Source organism: Microcebus murinus, chromosome 15, assembly GCF_040939455.1.
Source record: "Microcebus murinus isolate Inina chromosome 15, M.murinus_Inina_mat1.0, whole genome shotgun sequence".
Lineage (NCBI taxonomy): Eukaryota > Metazoa > Chordata > Mammalia > Primates > Cheirogaleidae > Microcebus > Microcebus murinus.
In genome coordinates, this window is record NC_134118.1 from 28,072,150 (window position 1) to 28,089,608 (window position 17,459).

General features: G+C 37.4%; 2 protein-coding genes across 2 annotated transcripts; both read right to left on the reverse strand.

Annotated features, from left to right (window-relative positions):
- Positions 1–523: 523 nt before the first annotated feature.
- On the reverse strand, positions 524–8,631 carry NPY5R (neuropeptide Y receptor Y5). The gene is made up of 2 exons (XM_012735591.3): positions 8,513–8,631; positions 524–2,131 (listed from the first exon to the last, which is right to left on the reverse strand). The coding sequence occupies exon 2, from the start codon at positions 2,120–2,122 to the stop codon at positions 782–784; it is 1,341 nt and encodes a 446-aa protein (XP_012591045.3). The 5' UTR covers positions 2,123–2,131; positions 8,513–8,631; the 3' UTR covers positions 524–781.
- Positions 6,979–8,410, reverse strand: LOC105854958 (uncharacterized). Its single transcript, XM_012735597.2, has one exon. The coding sequence runs from the start codon at positions 8,319–8,321 to the stop codon at positions 7,899–7,901; it is 423 nt and encodes a 140-aa protein (XP_012591051.1). The 5' UTR covers positions 8,322–8,410; the 3' UTR covers positions 6,979–7,898.
- Positions 8,632–17,459: the final 8,828 nt, after the last annotated feature.

Here is a 17,459-nt window from a genome sequence, read left to right on the forward strand (position 1 = left end):
TTGATCATCTCATTTTCTTCCAGTTGGTATTCTTTGTTGGAGGCAGCTTATACTCCTGCAGGCACTGTAGGCGTTACAGTTTAATATTGTGGTGTAAGTGTAGAAATTATTTAAGACCTATTCTTATTTGGTTAAGAATAATTAATTTAATTGTGTATTACTAGGAGAGTGGAGTTACAATGACAATTTGACCAATTCCCAATAATAGGAGATGGGCATTTTCCTGTAGGAATTTCAAAACTGTACTCAATGTTAAATTATAATCATAATTTGGGCATACCTCTGTCATTTAGTTATGATTTTCTGGGCATACTAAATGTTTTCTGTATTTTCAAAATAGAAAAATTAAGAAGCTCCTGTGGAGTAGAAACGAAGACAGATAGATAATAGAAATTTCTTAAATTTGAAATTAAATATTCTCAAAGAAAATATTTTTTCTTATTGTTATATTCTTGGACAAAAATACTGAGTTGGTTAAATATAACTTTTATTTTAAGCAAAAAATACAATTCATTTGTTACAAGACAACATGAAATAGAAGATAATACTATCTTTAAAAATAAAGCTAGAGATTAGATTGACACTGATTCTACAATTAAATAAATTAATCATATTAAAATTATCTTCCATATATTATGAACTGACATTCAAATCCTGAACTCTTTCACATAAATTGAATTCCATATATTAACAAAATTTCTATTTATTATACAGACATAGTTATCACGAATATATCTTAGATGACTCCAATATTTTTTCTTTTCTTGGTAAACAGTGAGAACTATGACATATGAATACAGTGTATAAGGGACATTAAGTCAGCTTTAATTCCATTATTAAGAAATCCATACAGAATTGGATTAAGACAACAGGACATCATGCCCAACAAATGACAAATGCAGTACACCAACTTGAAATGCCTATTTGAAATAAGGTTATCATTAAAGTCAGTTACCACATGGAAAAGGTGTAGTGGCATCCAACTAACAGCAAACACTAATATCAATATGGTGAGCCTATAGAAAACACTTCGAGATCTCTTTTTTATTCTTGTGACAGAACGTTTTACTCTCATTTCATGAGCATCTGAGTTTTCTTCAGGTTTCATCTCAAAGCAAATGGGGACCCCTGGTATGAACTTACTGGATGAAGAGGGTTGACTTTTCCCAGAGCCAAAGTTTTCTGGAAGTGTTCTCAAATGGTTCTCTTGAGCAGGTCTTACTGGAGCAGGTAATACACATGCCGTCTTCTTGCTGTATCTTCTTCTGTGCTTTCTGATGAATGAATAACTCCATTTATGGCTGCTGGAGAGTTTCACCTGAGGTCCACTTTTTTTGGAGGGATGCAGAGTTAAGTTGATCATCTCCTTTTCTTCAAGTTTGTTTTCTTTGTTGGACAATCCGCAGCTTACACTCCTGCAGACACTGGTATGACTTACAGTTAGACAAACTAAGGGCAAAATATACTGAACCAGCAACAAAGAGATAGTAAAGGCAATTCTGTATGAATCAGATGGCCATGATTCAACACATAAATACCTGCTGCTCAGCAACGCTGAACCAAATGTTTCCTGAAGTTCTACAAGACTGTGAAACACAGGAAGTGGAGAACAAATTGCAAAACCTAGTGTCCAGACAGTAGCTATCAGAAAGTAGCCATGATTTGCTGTTAAATTATTAGATATAGGATGTTTTATCATATGATACCTGACAATGGCAATTGATATTAAAATTAAAGTTGAAACCAAAACTGACACACATTGAAGGAAAGGCATAATATGGCACATGACTTTGCCAAACATCCACTGATCCAGCAAGACAGAAGTCAGTGTGAAAGGTGAGCAAAATAGCACAACCAAGATATCAGAAAAAGCCAGATTTCCTATGAGGAAATTTACTGTAGTCTTCTGATTACGCTTTTTCATGAGAGCCATTAAAATAAGTAGATTCCCCATAAAACCAAGAAGACTTACAAATGTATAGAGTCCAATCAGAAAATACTGTAAGTCATCTACACTGCTTTTATAGTCATCCCAGACTGGAAAATCAGAATTCCGAGTGGCAGTAGTATCATTCTCTGCAGAAAGTGTCTTGTTATAATACTCCTTGAGCTCTAAATCCATATTATAGTCCTGCTTGAGATAAAAAGACATTTGTTAGCAATGTGAAAAAAATTGCACTACCATTTTAATCTATTCAGAGGGAAACTAAATCTTATAATTAGTTCCCATCACCTTTTTAATCATCTAAGAAAGTTTGTGAGGTCTTTAGTTGGTTCCAAATGCAGTGCAAATATCAGCCAATGACAATTATAGTCGGTTTAATTCTATAACTTCTGTGTTGAATTAACTTGTGTTAAAGTAGCTGATCTTATTTTTTAAATTTCTGGGGTGGGTAAATAATGTGAAGAAAGGAAAAGGCAAATGTCGATAAGAACATCAAGATACATAATTTATAATAGCTCATTAATATTATTTTCTAGTCAAGATACCTGGTACATAGTGTAGTCACGTAAACTTACCTTAAGAATTCCTTCCATTTCTACCTGAAACAAGGCAAATTTAAAAGTCATCTGTCCTCAAGGGTTCCCTGGTCAACTCAATTGGATGTGATCCCCTTTCCAGAACTCCCATAATGCTTTGTTTATAGTTGCCTGACGCTACAAGTCACAATCTGCTTTTATTGCAATTATAATGTCTACCTATGTACCTTATTTATTAGCAATGGAAAAGGAGAAACTGTCTCTTACTCACAGTGGTATCCATCACTATACATGACATAGTAACTTCACTACAGCTGTTAAATAAATATTTATGAGAGAATACAAAATTTGAACAAAAACTTAGAGAACTAAATATAATCTAGTTTAGATAGTGTTCAAAATCTAAGCTCCTCAAGTGTAGAACACTACACCAGGACATAGGTGTATGTACTAGGCACTCAATAAATGTTTATCAAGCTGTATCGTTGATTATATAGACATATGCTGGATGACAAAATCATTCCATGATCAGTTCTCCGTCTTGTGAGATGTGCCAGATTATCATGGATTAGGACAACCACTGAATGGCCAGCAGTGCTTGCTGTTGGTGTTTTTAAAGATAAAATTCACCTGTTTATTTTTCAATTCATAAGTTGTATATATGCTTCAGCTAAAAAAAGAGTTAATGAATTTGAAAACATTGCATCTCAAAATTAAATGTAGAAGTGATACTAATATAATTCCTCAAAATAAGTTTTTTTCATTTCAAATTAAATTAATGCCACACCACAATACCACTACTTATTTGCCTCTACATATTAGAGATTTGATGGTACTGCCAGATGAAGCACTAAAGTGCCTACAACTGCAGTCCCAAACCTCCGGACCACAGACAGGTATCAGTCCATGGCCTGTAAGGAACTGGGCTGCACAGCAGGAGGTGAGCAGTGGGCTAGCAAGCCAAGCGTCATCTGTATTTATATCTACTCCCCAAGACTTGCATCACCACCTGAGCTCCGCCTCTGGTCAGATCAGCGGCAGCGTTAGATTATCATAGGAGCATGAAGCCTGCTGTAAACTGCACATGCGAGGGATCTAGGTTGCGTGATCCTTATGAGAATCTAATGCCTGATGATCTGAGGTGGAGCTGAGGCGGTGATGCTAGTGCTGGGGAGCAGCTGCAAATACAGATTCCAATTAGCAGAGAAGTTTGACTATACAATAAATGTAACGCACTTGAATCATACAGAGATCACCCCCCCACCAGTCCATGGGAAAATTGTCTTCCATGAAATCAGTCCCTGGTGCCAAAAAGGTTGAGGACAGCTGGCTTATAACATATCAAGAAGAGGAGACAAAGGAACCCCTCCTCCTCTTAGAAAAAATAAGCACTTTTATTTTTTTTAACAAGAATTTCCTACGGAAAACTCAAGACAGTAATAGTTAATTAATTCTGATGAATATACATTGTTAGAGAGATCTTGATATATATGTAGCTAAAAAAACACTTTTACTATATATCGATATACATTTTCTACTTATTCTAGACATATAGTTAAATAATTATACTCAAAGCTGTAAAATACATAAGTATTTAAATTAATAGAAAACACTACTATCTTCAATATATGAGGAACTTACAGGTCCTGGTCCAATAAATTTCCAAATAGGAAATCCTATTGTGTACACACATTCATTATATATAAGTTTAACTTCAGTTTTATATAGAGCAAGTTTCAAAAAGGATGATGTAATCATCACTGTGCTATGAGGAACGTTGAAAGTTTCTCACAATTTCTACAATTGATTCTATGTAGACTGAATTACTTTCTGGAAGCTAATTAAATCCTTTTAAACATAAATTATTTCAAAAGCTCAGGATCATATTCATTCATTCTTAGATCCTAACCAACAATTTACCTTGGCAGGCGTGGTGGCTCACGCCTGTAATCCTAGCACTCTGGGAGGCCGAGGCAGGAGGATAGCTTGAGGTCAGGAGTTTGAGACCAGCCAGAGTAAGAGTGAGACCCCATCTCTACTAAAAATAGAAAAAATTAGCCAGCCAATTAAAAATAGAAATAAAAAATTAGCTGCTCATGATGGTGAGCTCTTGTAGTCCCAGCTACTCAAGAGGCTGAGACAGGAGGATCACCTGAGCCCAGGAGTTTAAGGTTGTTGTGTGCTAGGACTGATGCCACAGCACTCTAGCCTTGGCAACAGAGCAAGACTCTGTCTCAAAAAAAACACACACAAAAGAACAACAACAAAAAAACCAATTTATCTTGATATTGCCTCAAGTGAAAAAGAATAACTGGTACAAAAGTGACTCACATGGCGTACTGAATCATCTTATTCATCATATTACCAGTAAATAGCTTCCCAGGAACTACCCTGTATAGGTCAGTGAGCTTCTAATCAAAGCAGCTTTGACTGATGTTTCTGCCTAATTTCCTGAGTTCTGATAACCCCCTGGCTGGATCTAGCTTGTTCATGGCCCTGTTTATATCTATAACATGTATAGGCCATTTGTCACTATAATCCTGCTTAGTTGTTCTTTTGATTCACTTTCTCAAATCAATCCTTTACTCCTAACTTTGTGGTAAGTCAGATGTTGCCTTTTATTCTACTACCAAGGCAAGGACAAGAAAGAAATTAGCTCCTTCTACAATGCTCTGTGCTTTCTTAGGTTATGTAACTGTGGATGACACTTATCTAAGAGTAAAATTGCTATCCAAAACTTGAAGAAAGAGGAAATGCAGCACAATTTGTAGTGATAGAAAAAATGTGGTTTTTAGTCTAACATTCAGATTTTCTAAAACATATATGTCCATACCTCTCTATTAGATTCTAGTGGAGTTAAGGGGAAAGTCTTAATTATTTTCATGGTAGTGATGATACTTAATAGAGTATATTATACATAGTGGATGCTAAGTTAATATTTGTTGCTAATCATTATAGAAAAATAGTTTAATTTCCACAGCTTCAGAATAACAGAAATGAATCATACTGGGAATATGAGCAAATTCAGGATAGAGTATGACTATATGTGTGTTTGTACACACATATATGTGCATATGCATGTTTATATACACATATATAGTGAATCACTGAAATTAGAGAAGCTTTAAATGGCCCTAAAATTAAATGAGGAGAAGACGCTCACATAGACAATGATAGCGTAGCACTTAAAAATTTTAATTTAATCTTCATTGATAAAGGCTATCACATAAGAAACATGAAATTAAAATTGCAAAAATATTTACAACATATGTTTTTATTTAAATGAAAAGTAGGTCTGCAGTTTGTTACTAAAACATTTCTATTTTAAATATGTGCACATAAATATTGACTTCATTAAATTATGAAAACCACTGTCTCCTTAGCAAGTAGATGAAGGAAATTCCATCCTGAGTATTCATTGGACACAGGAGAAAAACTGAGAACATTTCTTTCATTCCCTAAATCATGTGAGTATTTTAAGAAAGCAAATAATTTACAAATAATTTTAAAAGACAGAACCCTTTCATTAATAAATAGCTGAGAAAAGTAGTTGTTCCTTTATTCATTCAATAAGCATTTATTGAACATATAATATGCTAGGTGCTCTGTTCTACTCTGATGACATAAAGATGACTAATATAATACAAGGTACTATGCAAGGAATACCTATGAGGGATTAATTCGAAGTCATACAGTGAGTAACTACAGATTGAGATATAAAAGGCCTTAAATGGATAATGAATGAATGAATGAATGGCATTCTCCTAACTGCCAGTGATACACTCTTTCACTACAGCATGGACACTTGCACTGTTGCTGAATATAATGAATACTTATGTAGCTCTTCATACATCGATTAGTAAACTATCTTTTTATTCTCTCACCTAGCATTTATTCATTCATTCAACATTCATTTATTCATTTTATTTTGCTGTGACTGTAGTCAACTTTCTCCTGCTCTCCCTCTAGCCCCACCACACAAACACACACACACATGACCTAATATGGTACTCTGCACAAAATGAGCATTCTGTCAATCTTTGCTCCAATGAATAGTTTCTTCTCACAACTAAATAGTAGCTATTGCAAATGGAAAAGGGGGTGTGGACATGTTAAGCAGTTTTTGTAAAAGTGCCTCCTTGCAGCCAGGGAATAGTTTAAATATTAGGAGAATCTTGTCCAAAAAGATTTAGGTCTTCTGTTTTAAATTTGAAAATTTAAGGTAGAGTAACAACTCTGAAATGAAAAAAAAAAAAATGAAAAATTTATTTTTTTAAACTTACCCCTTCACTTCCTTTTTCCTGAAAAACACAATAAGCAAACCTACGCTGGAAATGTAAATGCTCAATAATTCTCTGCTATTCAACAGGTGCTACTATGAACACTGTACCATTTTATGTAATGTATTTATTATGTAGTTTATACATAATAAAAGTAATGACACATGAAGCTTATTTCAACTCAGATTACTAAGAAATTATGAAATATAGCCAAAGAAAGAATGTTTTAAAAATGGAATACTATTTGACAAGAAATCTGATCTGGACTGTGTGAAACTTTGTTGTACCTAATTACTATATTTTTTTCTTTTATTTTGTATGTAATTGTATCTCCCAACACCTGATTTCCAGGCTGAGACAATGAACTTTAATTCTCTGAGAAAAAAGTGGAAAAAGAAAAGTTCTTCATTAAATTGTGGCCACTCTAATAAAGCAATGTGTCTGTAAATATTTATTGGAATTTTCTTATATTAGGTGTATATCTGACACCTAGACAAATGAAATCTTCTGGATAGAATTTAAGTATTTTAAGAAAGTAAATAATTCTTAAAAATAATAATAGGAGGCAATGCAGGGAACTCAAAGGGTACTGAGATACTGATACATATATTTAAACAAGGTTTCTTTGTTAGGATAATTTCCTAGCTCATGAAAATGTACATCACTCTTCTCACAAAAGATGCCAATCACACAAAAGAATAAAATACGTGTAATTCTTTTCTCTAGCAATGATAAATTATCAATTATAATGATACTGGAACACAGGCGAGATTTCATGTTCCCAAATATTCCCACCATTTATACTTAAAGCCAGAATCCGGTAAAACCTGTATTTGAAAGATAAACAAAGCTCTGTTTAGCTGACAAACACACAAGATGCACCACCCTCCCTTCCCAGTTCTAAGCGAGAGTTTCTCTTCCCTTTCAGAAATCTGAAATCTAAATTGCATTCGGGCTGCAAAATTCTGCTGAAAGAGCCTTAGGCTGTTTCCATGGTCTATGTGGCAAAATCTTTTCAGCTTTGGTCCAACAAAATGCCTTAGTTCCTTTAGAAGATAAAAGGTTTGTAAACTTGAGAACAAGAATTCCAGTTTCTGGAATTCGAGTTCTACGGATGTATGTTATTGCTCCCATTTGTCACTTGAGGCCACCTTGCCAACAGGAGCGCAAACCTAGGGGCGCAGCCGCCTCCGGCCTCGGGTCCGCGGCGGGACCGCGCGACTCCGGACGCCTGGCTGGCGCCCGCGAGCTGCGCCCCGGGGCTCGCCGGAGACCCCTAGGTCTGGCCCGGACCGGCCTCCGCGCTCCCCGGGTCCCCAGGCTCGGACGCCGGCCGGGCTGCACCAGGGCTCGTCTGGCCGCGCGCGGCGCTTTGTCCACCCCCTCTCCCCGCTCCCGACGAGGCTCCAGCGCGGATCCCTTGGGGTTTCGGCCGCGCCCCTGTCCCCCCGGGTGAGTTGGGGACTGGAGGGACCTGCGCGGCACGGAAGAATTCAGCCAGTCCCTTCCCGCTTTCCCTGCACGCCTGACGATCGCCGGTTCCGCCAACCTAACCCCCATTTTTCCAGCCGCGCCTCCTCCGGCCTCCCCACCCTGCCCTCCCGGGAGCCCCGACAACCCGCCGGGACCCGAGACAGGGTGCGGGCTCCTGGAGCCCCGCGCTGCTCGCAGCCCGCGCGGGCGCCGCCACGGCCCCTCGGTCTGCCCGCCCGGCGCGGACGGGGGCGGCGGGGAGGGGCCGACGCCCGTACCTCGGGGCGTCCCGGCCGCTGCAGGCCCTCGGCTCCCAGGCACGCGTCCGCGGTCGCTCCTGCTCCCGAGGCGGCTGCGGCGGCAGAAGCCCGACCTGGAGGTGGCGGCGGGGAGGAGGTGGCGGCGGGGAGGAGCGGGCGGGGAGCCGCGGGGGCTTTAGACGCTTGCGGGGAACACGTGACTGCTCCGGGGACCCCCGAGACCCTGCTCCAGAGCGCGTGCTCCGCGCCAGCCTCTCCCAGAGCCCCGGCCGGAAGCATCCCAGGACCTACGCTGCAGTTTGGGGACCCTAGGGAGAAGCCGCAGGGCCCTAGGGTGTCTTCCCATCACCCTGGCCTCTGGTTCCAGGGTGACCAAGTTACCTCAACGGGCAAAACTTGATCCCGCCCCCAGCCCTGTGTGGCGACTGGAAGTTTTGAAGGGGTGTTGGGTGGGCTTCTCTCTAAGTGCTTAGGCTTCCTGACAAAAAGCCTCAAAGCTCTCTTTGTTCCCCCCAAAATAAAAAAAACAAACAGGACACTGCTCTTTCTTGCACCGTTTTGAGGTAAGAAGAACTCTAGGTGGGGAGGTTGACCTGGGCGTTCAGGGGGCGCGACGGAGTCTGTGGGGTTGCGCCCTGCAGAATAGGACAAGGGATTGATTCCCACTGTGAGAAGCAGTAGCTGACAGTGTGGGCAAGGGGCGTGGGCTGAGGAGTGTGGTTGAAAGGAAACTCTACTCAACAACTAAAAGATGACTAGGGGCTAAAAAGAGTTGTCATAGGTAATAAATAAATAAAAGGCAAAAATAAAAGGTCCCACGCCCCAAATACGAAAAAACCTGGCCTCTTGTTCCTCAACATAATTTGAGCCCTAATGTTTCCAAATCTATATTGCACAAGTTTGCCTTATTTTTAGCTAATCATTGCGTGGCAGGTACTTTAGGAGTGTCTGAGAGAAAGAGAGAGAAAGAGAGAGGGAGAGAGAGAGTGAAATTGTTTTTGGACATAGCTGTGCCATGAGAAAGGGTGCATTTATGGTACACTTCAAAACTGAGAAATATTATGTGGTAGTCACAACATCCTCTGAAGAGTGCAGTCTTGTGGGATTGGCGCTCTGTGAGCTCAAGAGGACTGTATCCCTTGGGAGCAGGGAGACTTGTAAATCTAACTTCTGGGGTAAGGATCACCAGCTATTACCCCAGAGGTCAGAGAAAAATTCTTGTGCCTCTTTTCTGCTGAATTTCAGCATTCAGTACTCAGGGGATCTGTTTAGAGTGTCATTTCATCAGCTAGAAAGTCATCCAAGAGATTTTAAATACTTTTTAGGTAAGTACAATTCTTATTTTATTTTTCTGTGTTTTATTTCTGAAATACTAACATATTCTCCCCAACAGCTTGGCACAGTTGGTAGTCTGAGCAGGCCCATAGGATTCCACAGTGAAGGAAAGGAGAGGTGGAAATGTCAAGAAGGGATGACCTTGAGAAAACAAGGCCTAGTTGGTAGACTTTCTTAACTCCATGATCCCTACAGTTAACACATTACCATTGCCACATAAATTTCTATCCTTCCATCCCTGGCAGAGGTCTTAACCTGTTTTCTTCAAATAGGCATTGTCTTTAAAACTACTTTCAAATGAACTCTACTGGGACTATCTTTTAAAATTTAGTCTATGCTACAGGCTTTTGCATATTAAAAATGCAAAATGAATTTTATTTTTTCTTTTCTATGAATTTTTTTTTCTTTTGATGATATGAACCTTTAGGTTGAAGTAACTGTTATTAGAATATTGAAAATAAAAGGTCAAGGGGATACTGAAATGAAGATTCTGATTATCCTACCCATTTTTCCTTCTTCTGAATCCACAAACATATAAGCCTCAAAATAGGAGGTCAGAATTTTTTCTTTAAGTACACATGACAATATAAAGGATTAAGGCTACATAGAGTGATCTCATTATTAAGAGTTCTTTGTTTTGAAAGAAGTTTCATTTGAAAATTTCAACAATGTGCTCCATAAAGAGAATATATAAAGATAAAAGTGCTTTTCCCTTCAACTTCCTAGGAAGGATTCTAAGACTGATCATCACCACTCTTTGTAGACCATAAGAGAGTAATTTTGTTTTTCTTTTATGGAGTAACATTCAAGCAGGGGTAGTACTATCTTTGGGAACAGAAATAGTAATGTCCACCTCTGTTTTATGTATTTTTCCTACTCATTATTTGTAAAATGCTCATTTGGGAAATTAAGTTGGATTTTATGCATGTTACAAAATTAAACTCGCTATTTCCCAGTTTTCATGGTTTGTTGTCAGTTATGAAATAAAGCTTATTTGTATAGGTGAAAGTTAAAGATCACTTGGGACTGCTAAGACAAATAATTGAGTAATAAACCACTCTCATAAAAATGCCTGGGGTAACATTTTGCTGAGGAACATGATTGTTGTCTTGTCAAAGTTATTGTTGCATTTTAATAACAGCTACCATTGGTGGAGGACAGTTACTGAAGTGCTTGGAAATAATCTCAAATGATATGTGATTTTGCTATATTAGGTTATAAGACCAGTGGGGTAAATAAACTAGAGAAAATAGTATTATGTTACTTTATGTATTTTTTTCTCTGAAAACTTTTATTGTATTCGCTGAAAGTAATGTTTCTTTATCCATTTTTTTCTATCATAGTAAATTTAAGTGCTAAATACTTAAAAGATGTGGAAAGGACCATTTCTGTACATTATCAAAAATATTTTTATGATATTCTCTGATGCATTGATTTCTCTGGAATAGTAATTGTTATTAATATATATATACCAATATCTAGGACTTAAAATGAGAAACTACTTTATTATTGTGACATGCATGCAATTTTTTTAATGAAACAAAAGCTATTTTTTTAAAAGTTAACCCAAAGTATTGTATGCATAGAGTCAATTTCCTAAGCAACTGAAGGATAATTTTGAGAACCTACAGGGATACCATAAACATTTCATTGGCTTCTTCTGGTAAACACTGTGCTCCTTAATCATCACCACTTCTGTTGATGCCTTAACCATTAGACCATTGAATATATAGTGATTGATATCTAGAGAGAATGTACAATTCTTCTTTAAAAGTAAATTCCTATGTTAAAAATACACATATATGTGATACATATGTGTATAGTTGTATGAGCACACATCACACACATATTTGTATAATAGACGCTATCAGAACACCTGTTGTGCAGTCAGGCTTTATGTCAAATTAATAGTGTGGCTTTAGACAATTCACTCAATATTTTAGTCTTTACTTTCTTTGTAAAATAAATGTTTGACTCTCAGATCTGGAACCCTCTTAGAGGTCTGAATACCTATGACTTTGTGTCATTAACGAGCATGGATTACAAACTTATGCATAAAAATAATCTTTTTGGATCATCAGAAAAATTTGATAATCATAGACATTGTGTACCCTCCATATTAAAAAAAAAAGAAATAAACACTATTGATAAAGTTTCCCATTGTTACTGGCAAATTCTTTTCCCTGCAGCTGGTAATAACTACATAATTATATTTCATTCTTTTCGAAAAGTAGGTGTCAAAAAATATACCAACAATTCATTGATTATCTAATTATATTATTTTTAAGTTTTGCAACACTATATATATATATATATATATATATATATATAGAGAGAGAGAGAGAGAGAGAGAGAGAGAGAGAGAGAGAGAGAGAACATGTATTCCTTTGGCCACATAATATTTTACATGTAAATCTGTTACATAGGCAACATAATCCTTTCCTTTTGTAGATCAAAACTCCTCTGAAAAATGGTTTTGATAAATATCCTCTCATATTTTTAAAAAATAAGTTTCCATTTCCTATCTGATTTTTTGTGGTTAATATTTTAAATCTAGTTATAAGTCTAAACATAGCTTTACTATATTTAAGTGGAAATGAAAGGGAAAGAGTTTATTTATTTTGGTGTGTTGGTTTGTTTCAAATAGTTCTTTTTAAAAAGAAGAATGTTTAGAGAACTGTTCAAAGTATAAGCCCGAATCAAAAGTTGTCATGGCTGAATAATGTGCTCTTCAAAAATGCTTGTTACTATATTCTTACTCTCATCATTCCCACAGGTAATTCAGCTTTTAAAAGTATGTTCTTCAGCAAGTAGAAAATAATATGACAGATCTCCTCTACTAGATATTATAAACCTTTTTAAAGGCAGGAGGCCATTATTCAAGTTTATACTTAATGAAGGAAGCAGAACCAACACATAAGAAAGTCTAAAAATATGAGAAAGATCTTCAAGAGAAGTATATTGTATTAATAAGCAAACCACATAAAATGTACATGCATACAAATAGAAATAACTCATTATAACTACAAATGCTGAGGACTTTTTAATGTTTGAGATGAACAAATGGGCATGATGTAGGACATTCAAAATTTTGGTAGTCTTATCCCATTTCTATTTTTTCACTCTTTCAACAAACTTCTTCAGTATCTTATGATACACCAGCTATCATTCTAGACACCAAGTTTAAAGAAGTGATAAAAAACAGTCACTATCTTCAAGAGCTCACAGTGTAGTAGATCTGGGCATATAGATAATTGATGGAAATACAATGGGTTACGTTCTATGTTAGAAATAAACCTAGTTTGCTATAGGAATAGAAATAAGAATGCAAACTCAGGCTGTGAGGGGAGTTGGAGAGACAGGGATATAAGAGAGGGCTTTATAGTTGAGAAGATACTTGAGCTGAAATATGAAGGGTTGGTGAGTTTTAAACAGGCAGATGGAGAGGACATGGGCATGAGAAGTGGGTCGGGAGCATGAAGTTGAGTGTCTGATGTTCACAGAAGTACAAATGGCTCAGTATTACCGCAGCGTGTAAGGTAGAGGATGATACTGAAAATGTTGGTTAAAAAGGACAATGTTGGCACTTTACTTAGGGATCAGGAGGGGGAGCAATTAGATGATTTAAGCTGGGGCATGACTTGATGGTTGCAGAAGCAGCTGGTGGCAGAGACCATTTAGCAAAGAAATAAGTAAAGCTTGCTAAAAGTGAAAGAACACATGTGAGAAATATTTAGGAGATAAAATCAGTGGGAATCTGGGGCCAGTTGGATTTGAGAACATGAGAGAGGGGAATACTTGGGACAGTTCCTAGGTTCTGGCTTGAGGGAGAAGGCTGATGCTGATGATGGAGACCAGGTCCATGAGCGGAGAAGCACGCTTGCGAAAAAACCCTGAGAGGGATTTGCACTTCGAATAGAGATTGGGGGTTATGAGCATACAAGGATTTAATCTATGGCAGAGGGTATGATTATGCATTAAAAATGAAAAAGAAAAGATTGAGATTGAGTTGTTCTAGTCAATTCGGTGATTTGGGGGTTGATCAGGGAAGAAACAGCACCACAAAAGGCTGGTTTGTTTGGGTGCCTCTTGCACAGGGTTGGATGACAGGGGTTGCATGACAGCAAGAGGCTGTCCAGAGATGGCAGTTAGGAGCTGCCACACAGAAGGGGATACAATTAGGGGACTCTGGACAGGAAGGGAAAATAGAAAGGGGACTTACCTGTCCAGGTGACACCACTCAGTGCAAAGTGGGGAGCCTCTGGGTCAGAGGACTGGAAAAGGCAACAGTGGTTTGGGCCCTTCTACAGCTGTTGGATTTGTTTCCTCTACGGTTAGCAGATGTTGGGTGGATTTTCACAGGTCATGTAAAAAAAGTAGGCTCTAAATGGTTAAAAATAACATTTATTTTGACTATATTTAAAGAGATTAGATGTATGAGAATTTGAGTTGGTGCTACCAGGCTTTGGGCTAAGGTCCCTACCCTGCTGTGAAGAAGTAAATAGTATGGGAATCATTTTAGGCTAATACATAGGGCCATCTCTGGCCCATTGATGTAACAGGATCCTAGGGAGAAAAATACCTAAGAAATGGATGAAGATAATAGATCTTGGGGAAGCTTGCTGACGGTCAGCCAGTGAAGAAAAACCTGAAGTGTGGAGTTAGTGAAGTCAAAGGACAAAGAGATTCCAGAAGAGTGGAGGTTCAAGAGAGTGCAGTGCAACACAAAGAATAAATACTAATATAAGCAAGTCGGGATTGTGTGCACTGGCTGTGGTCATTGGTGTCCTGGGAAGAAGCAGTTTTGGGTGGGCCATACTTGAGGAACAAATGAGAGGACAGTAAATGTACCTTATTCTTCATTAGGAGAAGCTAGCCAGGAAAGAGAAGAAGCTAGAGAAGATGTTACTCGGGTAAGGGAGTTACTGTGAGAAAGAGATGAGCAATTTTGTTTTGGTTTTTATTTTAGTGATGAGCCAAGAGAAGTGATAGTTATTTTATTATTGTGTAACAAACCTCCCCCACACTTCAAGGAATACAACAACTCATAGGTTTTACGCTCATGGATTGAGTGAGTCCGTACCTCGAAAGAGCACAGTGGGATGGCTCATCTCTGTCCCATAGTGTTTAGGGCCTCAGCTGAGAAAACTCAGTGGGCTAGGTTGACTCAAAGCTCAGGGTTGAAAGAGCTGGATTGGAGGATCCACTGCCAAAATGAAGGACATGAAAATTAGGGAGTAAATACCCGATGGCCTTTTCTCCTCTCGAAAAGGAATACACTGAGACTGAGGGTGTGAGGTAGGAGGCTGGGAGAAAGGGATGAAATTTCAAAATAGGTTCTAAGTGGAGAGAAATTGGAAGTCACCCAAGCCCAAGAATTTCTGCGTTAATATATAAGGCTCGACTAATGTTTTGAATTTGTAGTTGCAGTAATGTGCACAGTTGAGTTTTCACCTACATACTTGCTAGTAGAGAATGGTAGCTAAACAATCTCATGAGCTCAGGGGAGTCATTTTATACCATAGCCCATCCTTGGATATTTGTCCTTCTTCTAGATCTATTTGTATCTGGGAAAGAAAAGCAATGGCTAGATCTTAAACAAAGGAATGAAGAGAGAGGACACTTACCGTGGCAAAGTGATACTTGGGAACAATTCATACCACCTCTGCCTGTGCCTGTTTGTGATACTATTTAGATATACAGAAGGAATCTTTCTCCTTTTTTGGGGGGAAATTATACTATCTTAGCTTTATGTCCTAAGCCAAGTCTGATCTATTGATACTGACTACCTGGAATGCTGTGTTGCAAAGGGATCTAACACCAAGCCTGAGATTGCAGGGAGTGGGAATTGGGGCAAAGTGAACAGTTAGAGATGTTTGTCACAGATGATGAAAAGTCCAGTGGGGTGATATTCATACTTGTCCTTCTCACCCACTCTTTCTACCCTGTCTGTTTGAAAGGAGACATGAAGGGATAGTAATAATGATTATTAAAAACAATAATAGTGACAATGGAAAAGCTCTATTCATGATACTGTGTAATAAATACTTGTTAAATTTTTCAATATAACATTATACTTTTGTTGAATACCTAGTGGGTATCTGACAATATGAGTCCTGAGAAAATGTTTGGATATTTACTAAATATTTTTAAGATCTCAATTGTCTAGAGTCTTATTCTGACAGGGTTTTTAAAATGTGCTGAAATATGTAGCCTATGTAACCAAATGAGAACTTTATTGAAGGGCATTCCTATTTTAAATCAAGAACAAATCCACAAATTTTATCTGGCATCTTCTACAGAAGGGAGATCATTGAATTGTTTGTGTACTTGTATACTAACATTTTAACTAAATTAATTGTCACTGCTTTCTGCTAGTTAAGTCTCTCAAAAGGACAACTGAATAAAATGGTTGTATTGATTATTTGATTGTACTGACTAATTTAATCAAAACTCTTTACCTACTATATTTTATTGGTTCTAAGGTGTGGACTTTTAAAAAAATTTTTGGAATACTCTAAGATTCATTTATAATTGATGATATGCCATTATTTTACTGAAAGCATTTTTTCTTTCTTGGTAGTCCATAAAATAATGTTGCATTTTACATTCATGGGCATCATAGATAAAAACAAATGAAGTAGGTGAGTCACAGAAGGAAAAATGTTATACAATCAATTCATAGAATATGAACTGATTCATCAACGTGCTTTATTGTAAGTTCTACCCTTGTGGAATTTGCCCCTTATGAATATCATCTACATTTTAGTTTTCACATGTAGTATTAATGTCTATCAAGATTCTTCTGAATGATAATTTATGATAATTTACCTGTGTCAGAGTCTAGTGGCATTTCAGAAACTTTTACCCTTGCAGCAGAAATTCATCAGGAAACCAATGAAGTAATTACAGTGTTTAAATTCTAGCAGCAAGCATAGTGACAGACTTTTATCTAGACAATTATTGAATCATGGAACTTAAAGGCTGGGCTAGACAGACCATAAAGATGTTCCATTTTTTAGACTATAAAACTAAGATCTACAAAGATTTAATGGGTAGATCCTATCCCTCAGTTTAAAAGACAGAGAAAGACTGTTGCCTGTGAGAACATGAGAATAAGTCATTAATTTAATTCTCCATGGTTTATAGATCAGTCTGTTATGAAACTTCAGAAAGTAATATACAGAATTCAAAAAATTTCTATCTCCATAGCAAAGGTGAGATTTTATCTAGTTTGAATCCCAAATAAGAGAATATGCAACTGACTGGTCACTTAAGAGTAGAAAACTAAATGATCTTGAAAATGAGAAAACTTTTTAACACATATTTTCTGAGGAATTCAGATTAATTATCTCAAATCTCCCATAAGATCACATTATATTAATAGTACAATCTTATGTTGTATTTGGTCATTGCACCATGCTTAATTTCTCTAGTTTACACATTGAAAAGAATCCTTAGAAAATGATATTCCTAGAAAATTATATAATTTTGCTACCAGGCATTTCAAAACTTCTCTGTGTCCAAAATTTGACATAGAAAAAAGTCTTTGAGAGCAATGAGTGGTATTTGATACTAATAACTCAAGAATGCAGCTTTAAAGATTTGCCTTAGGGGGAACACTTCATAA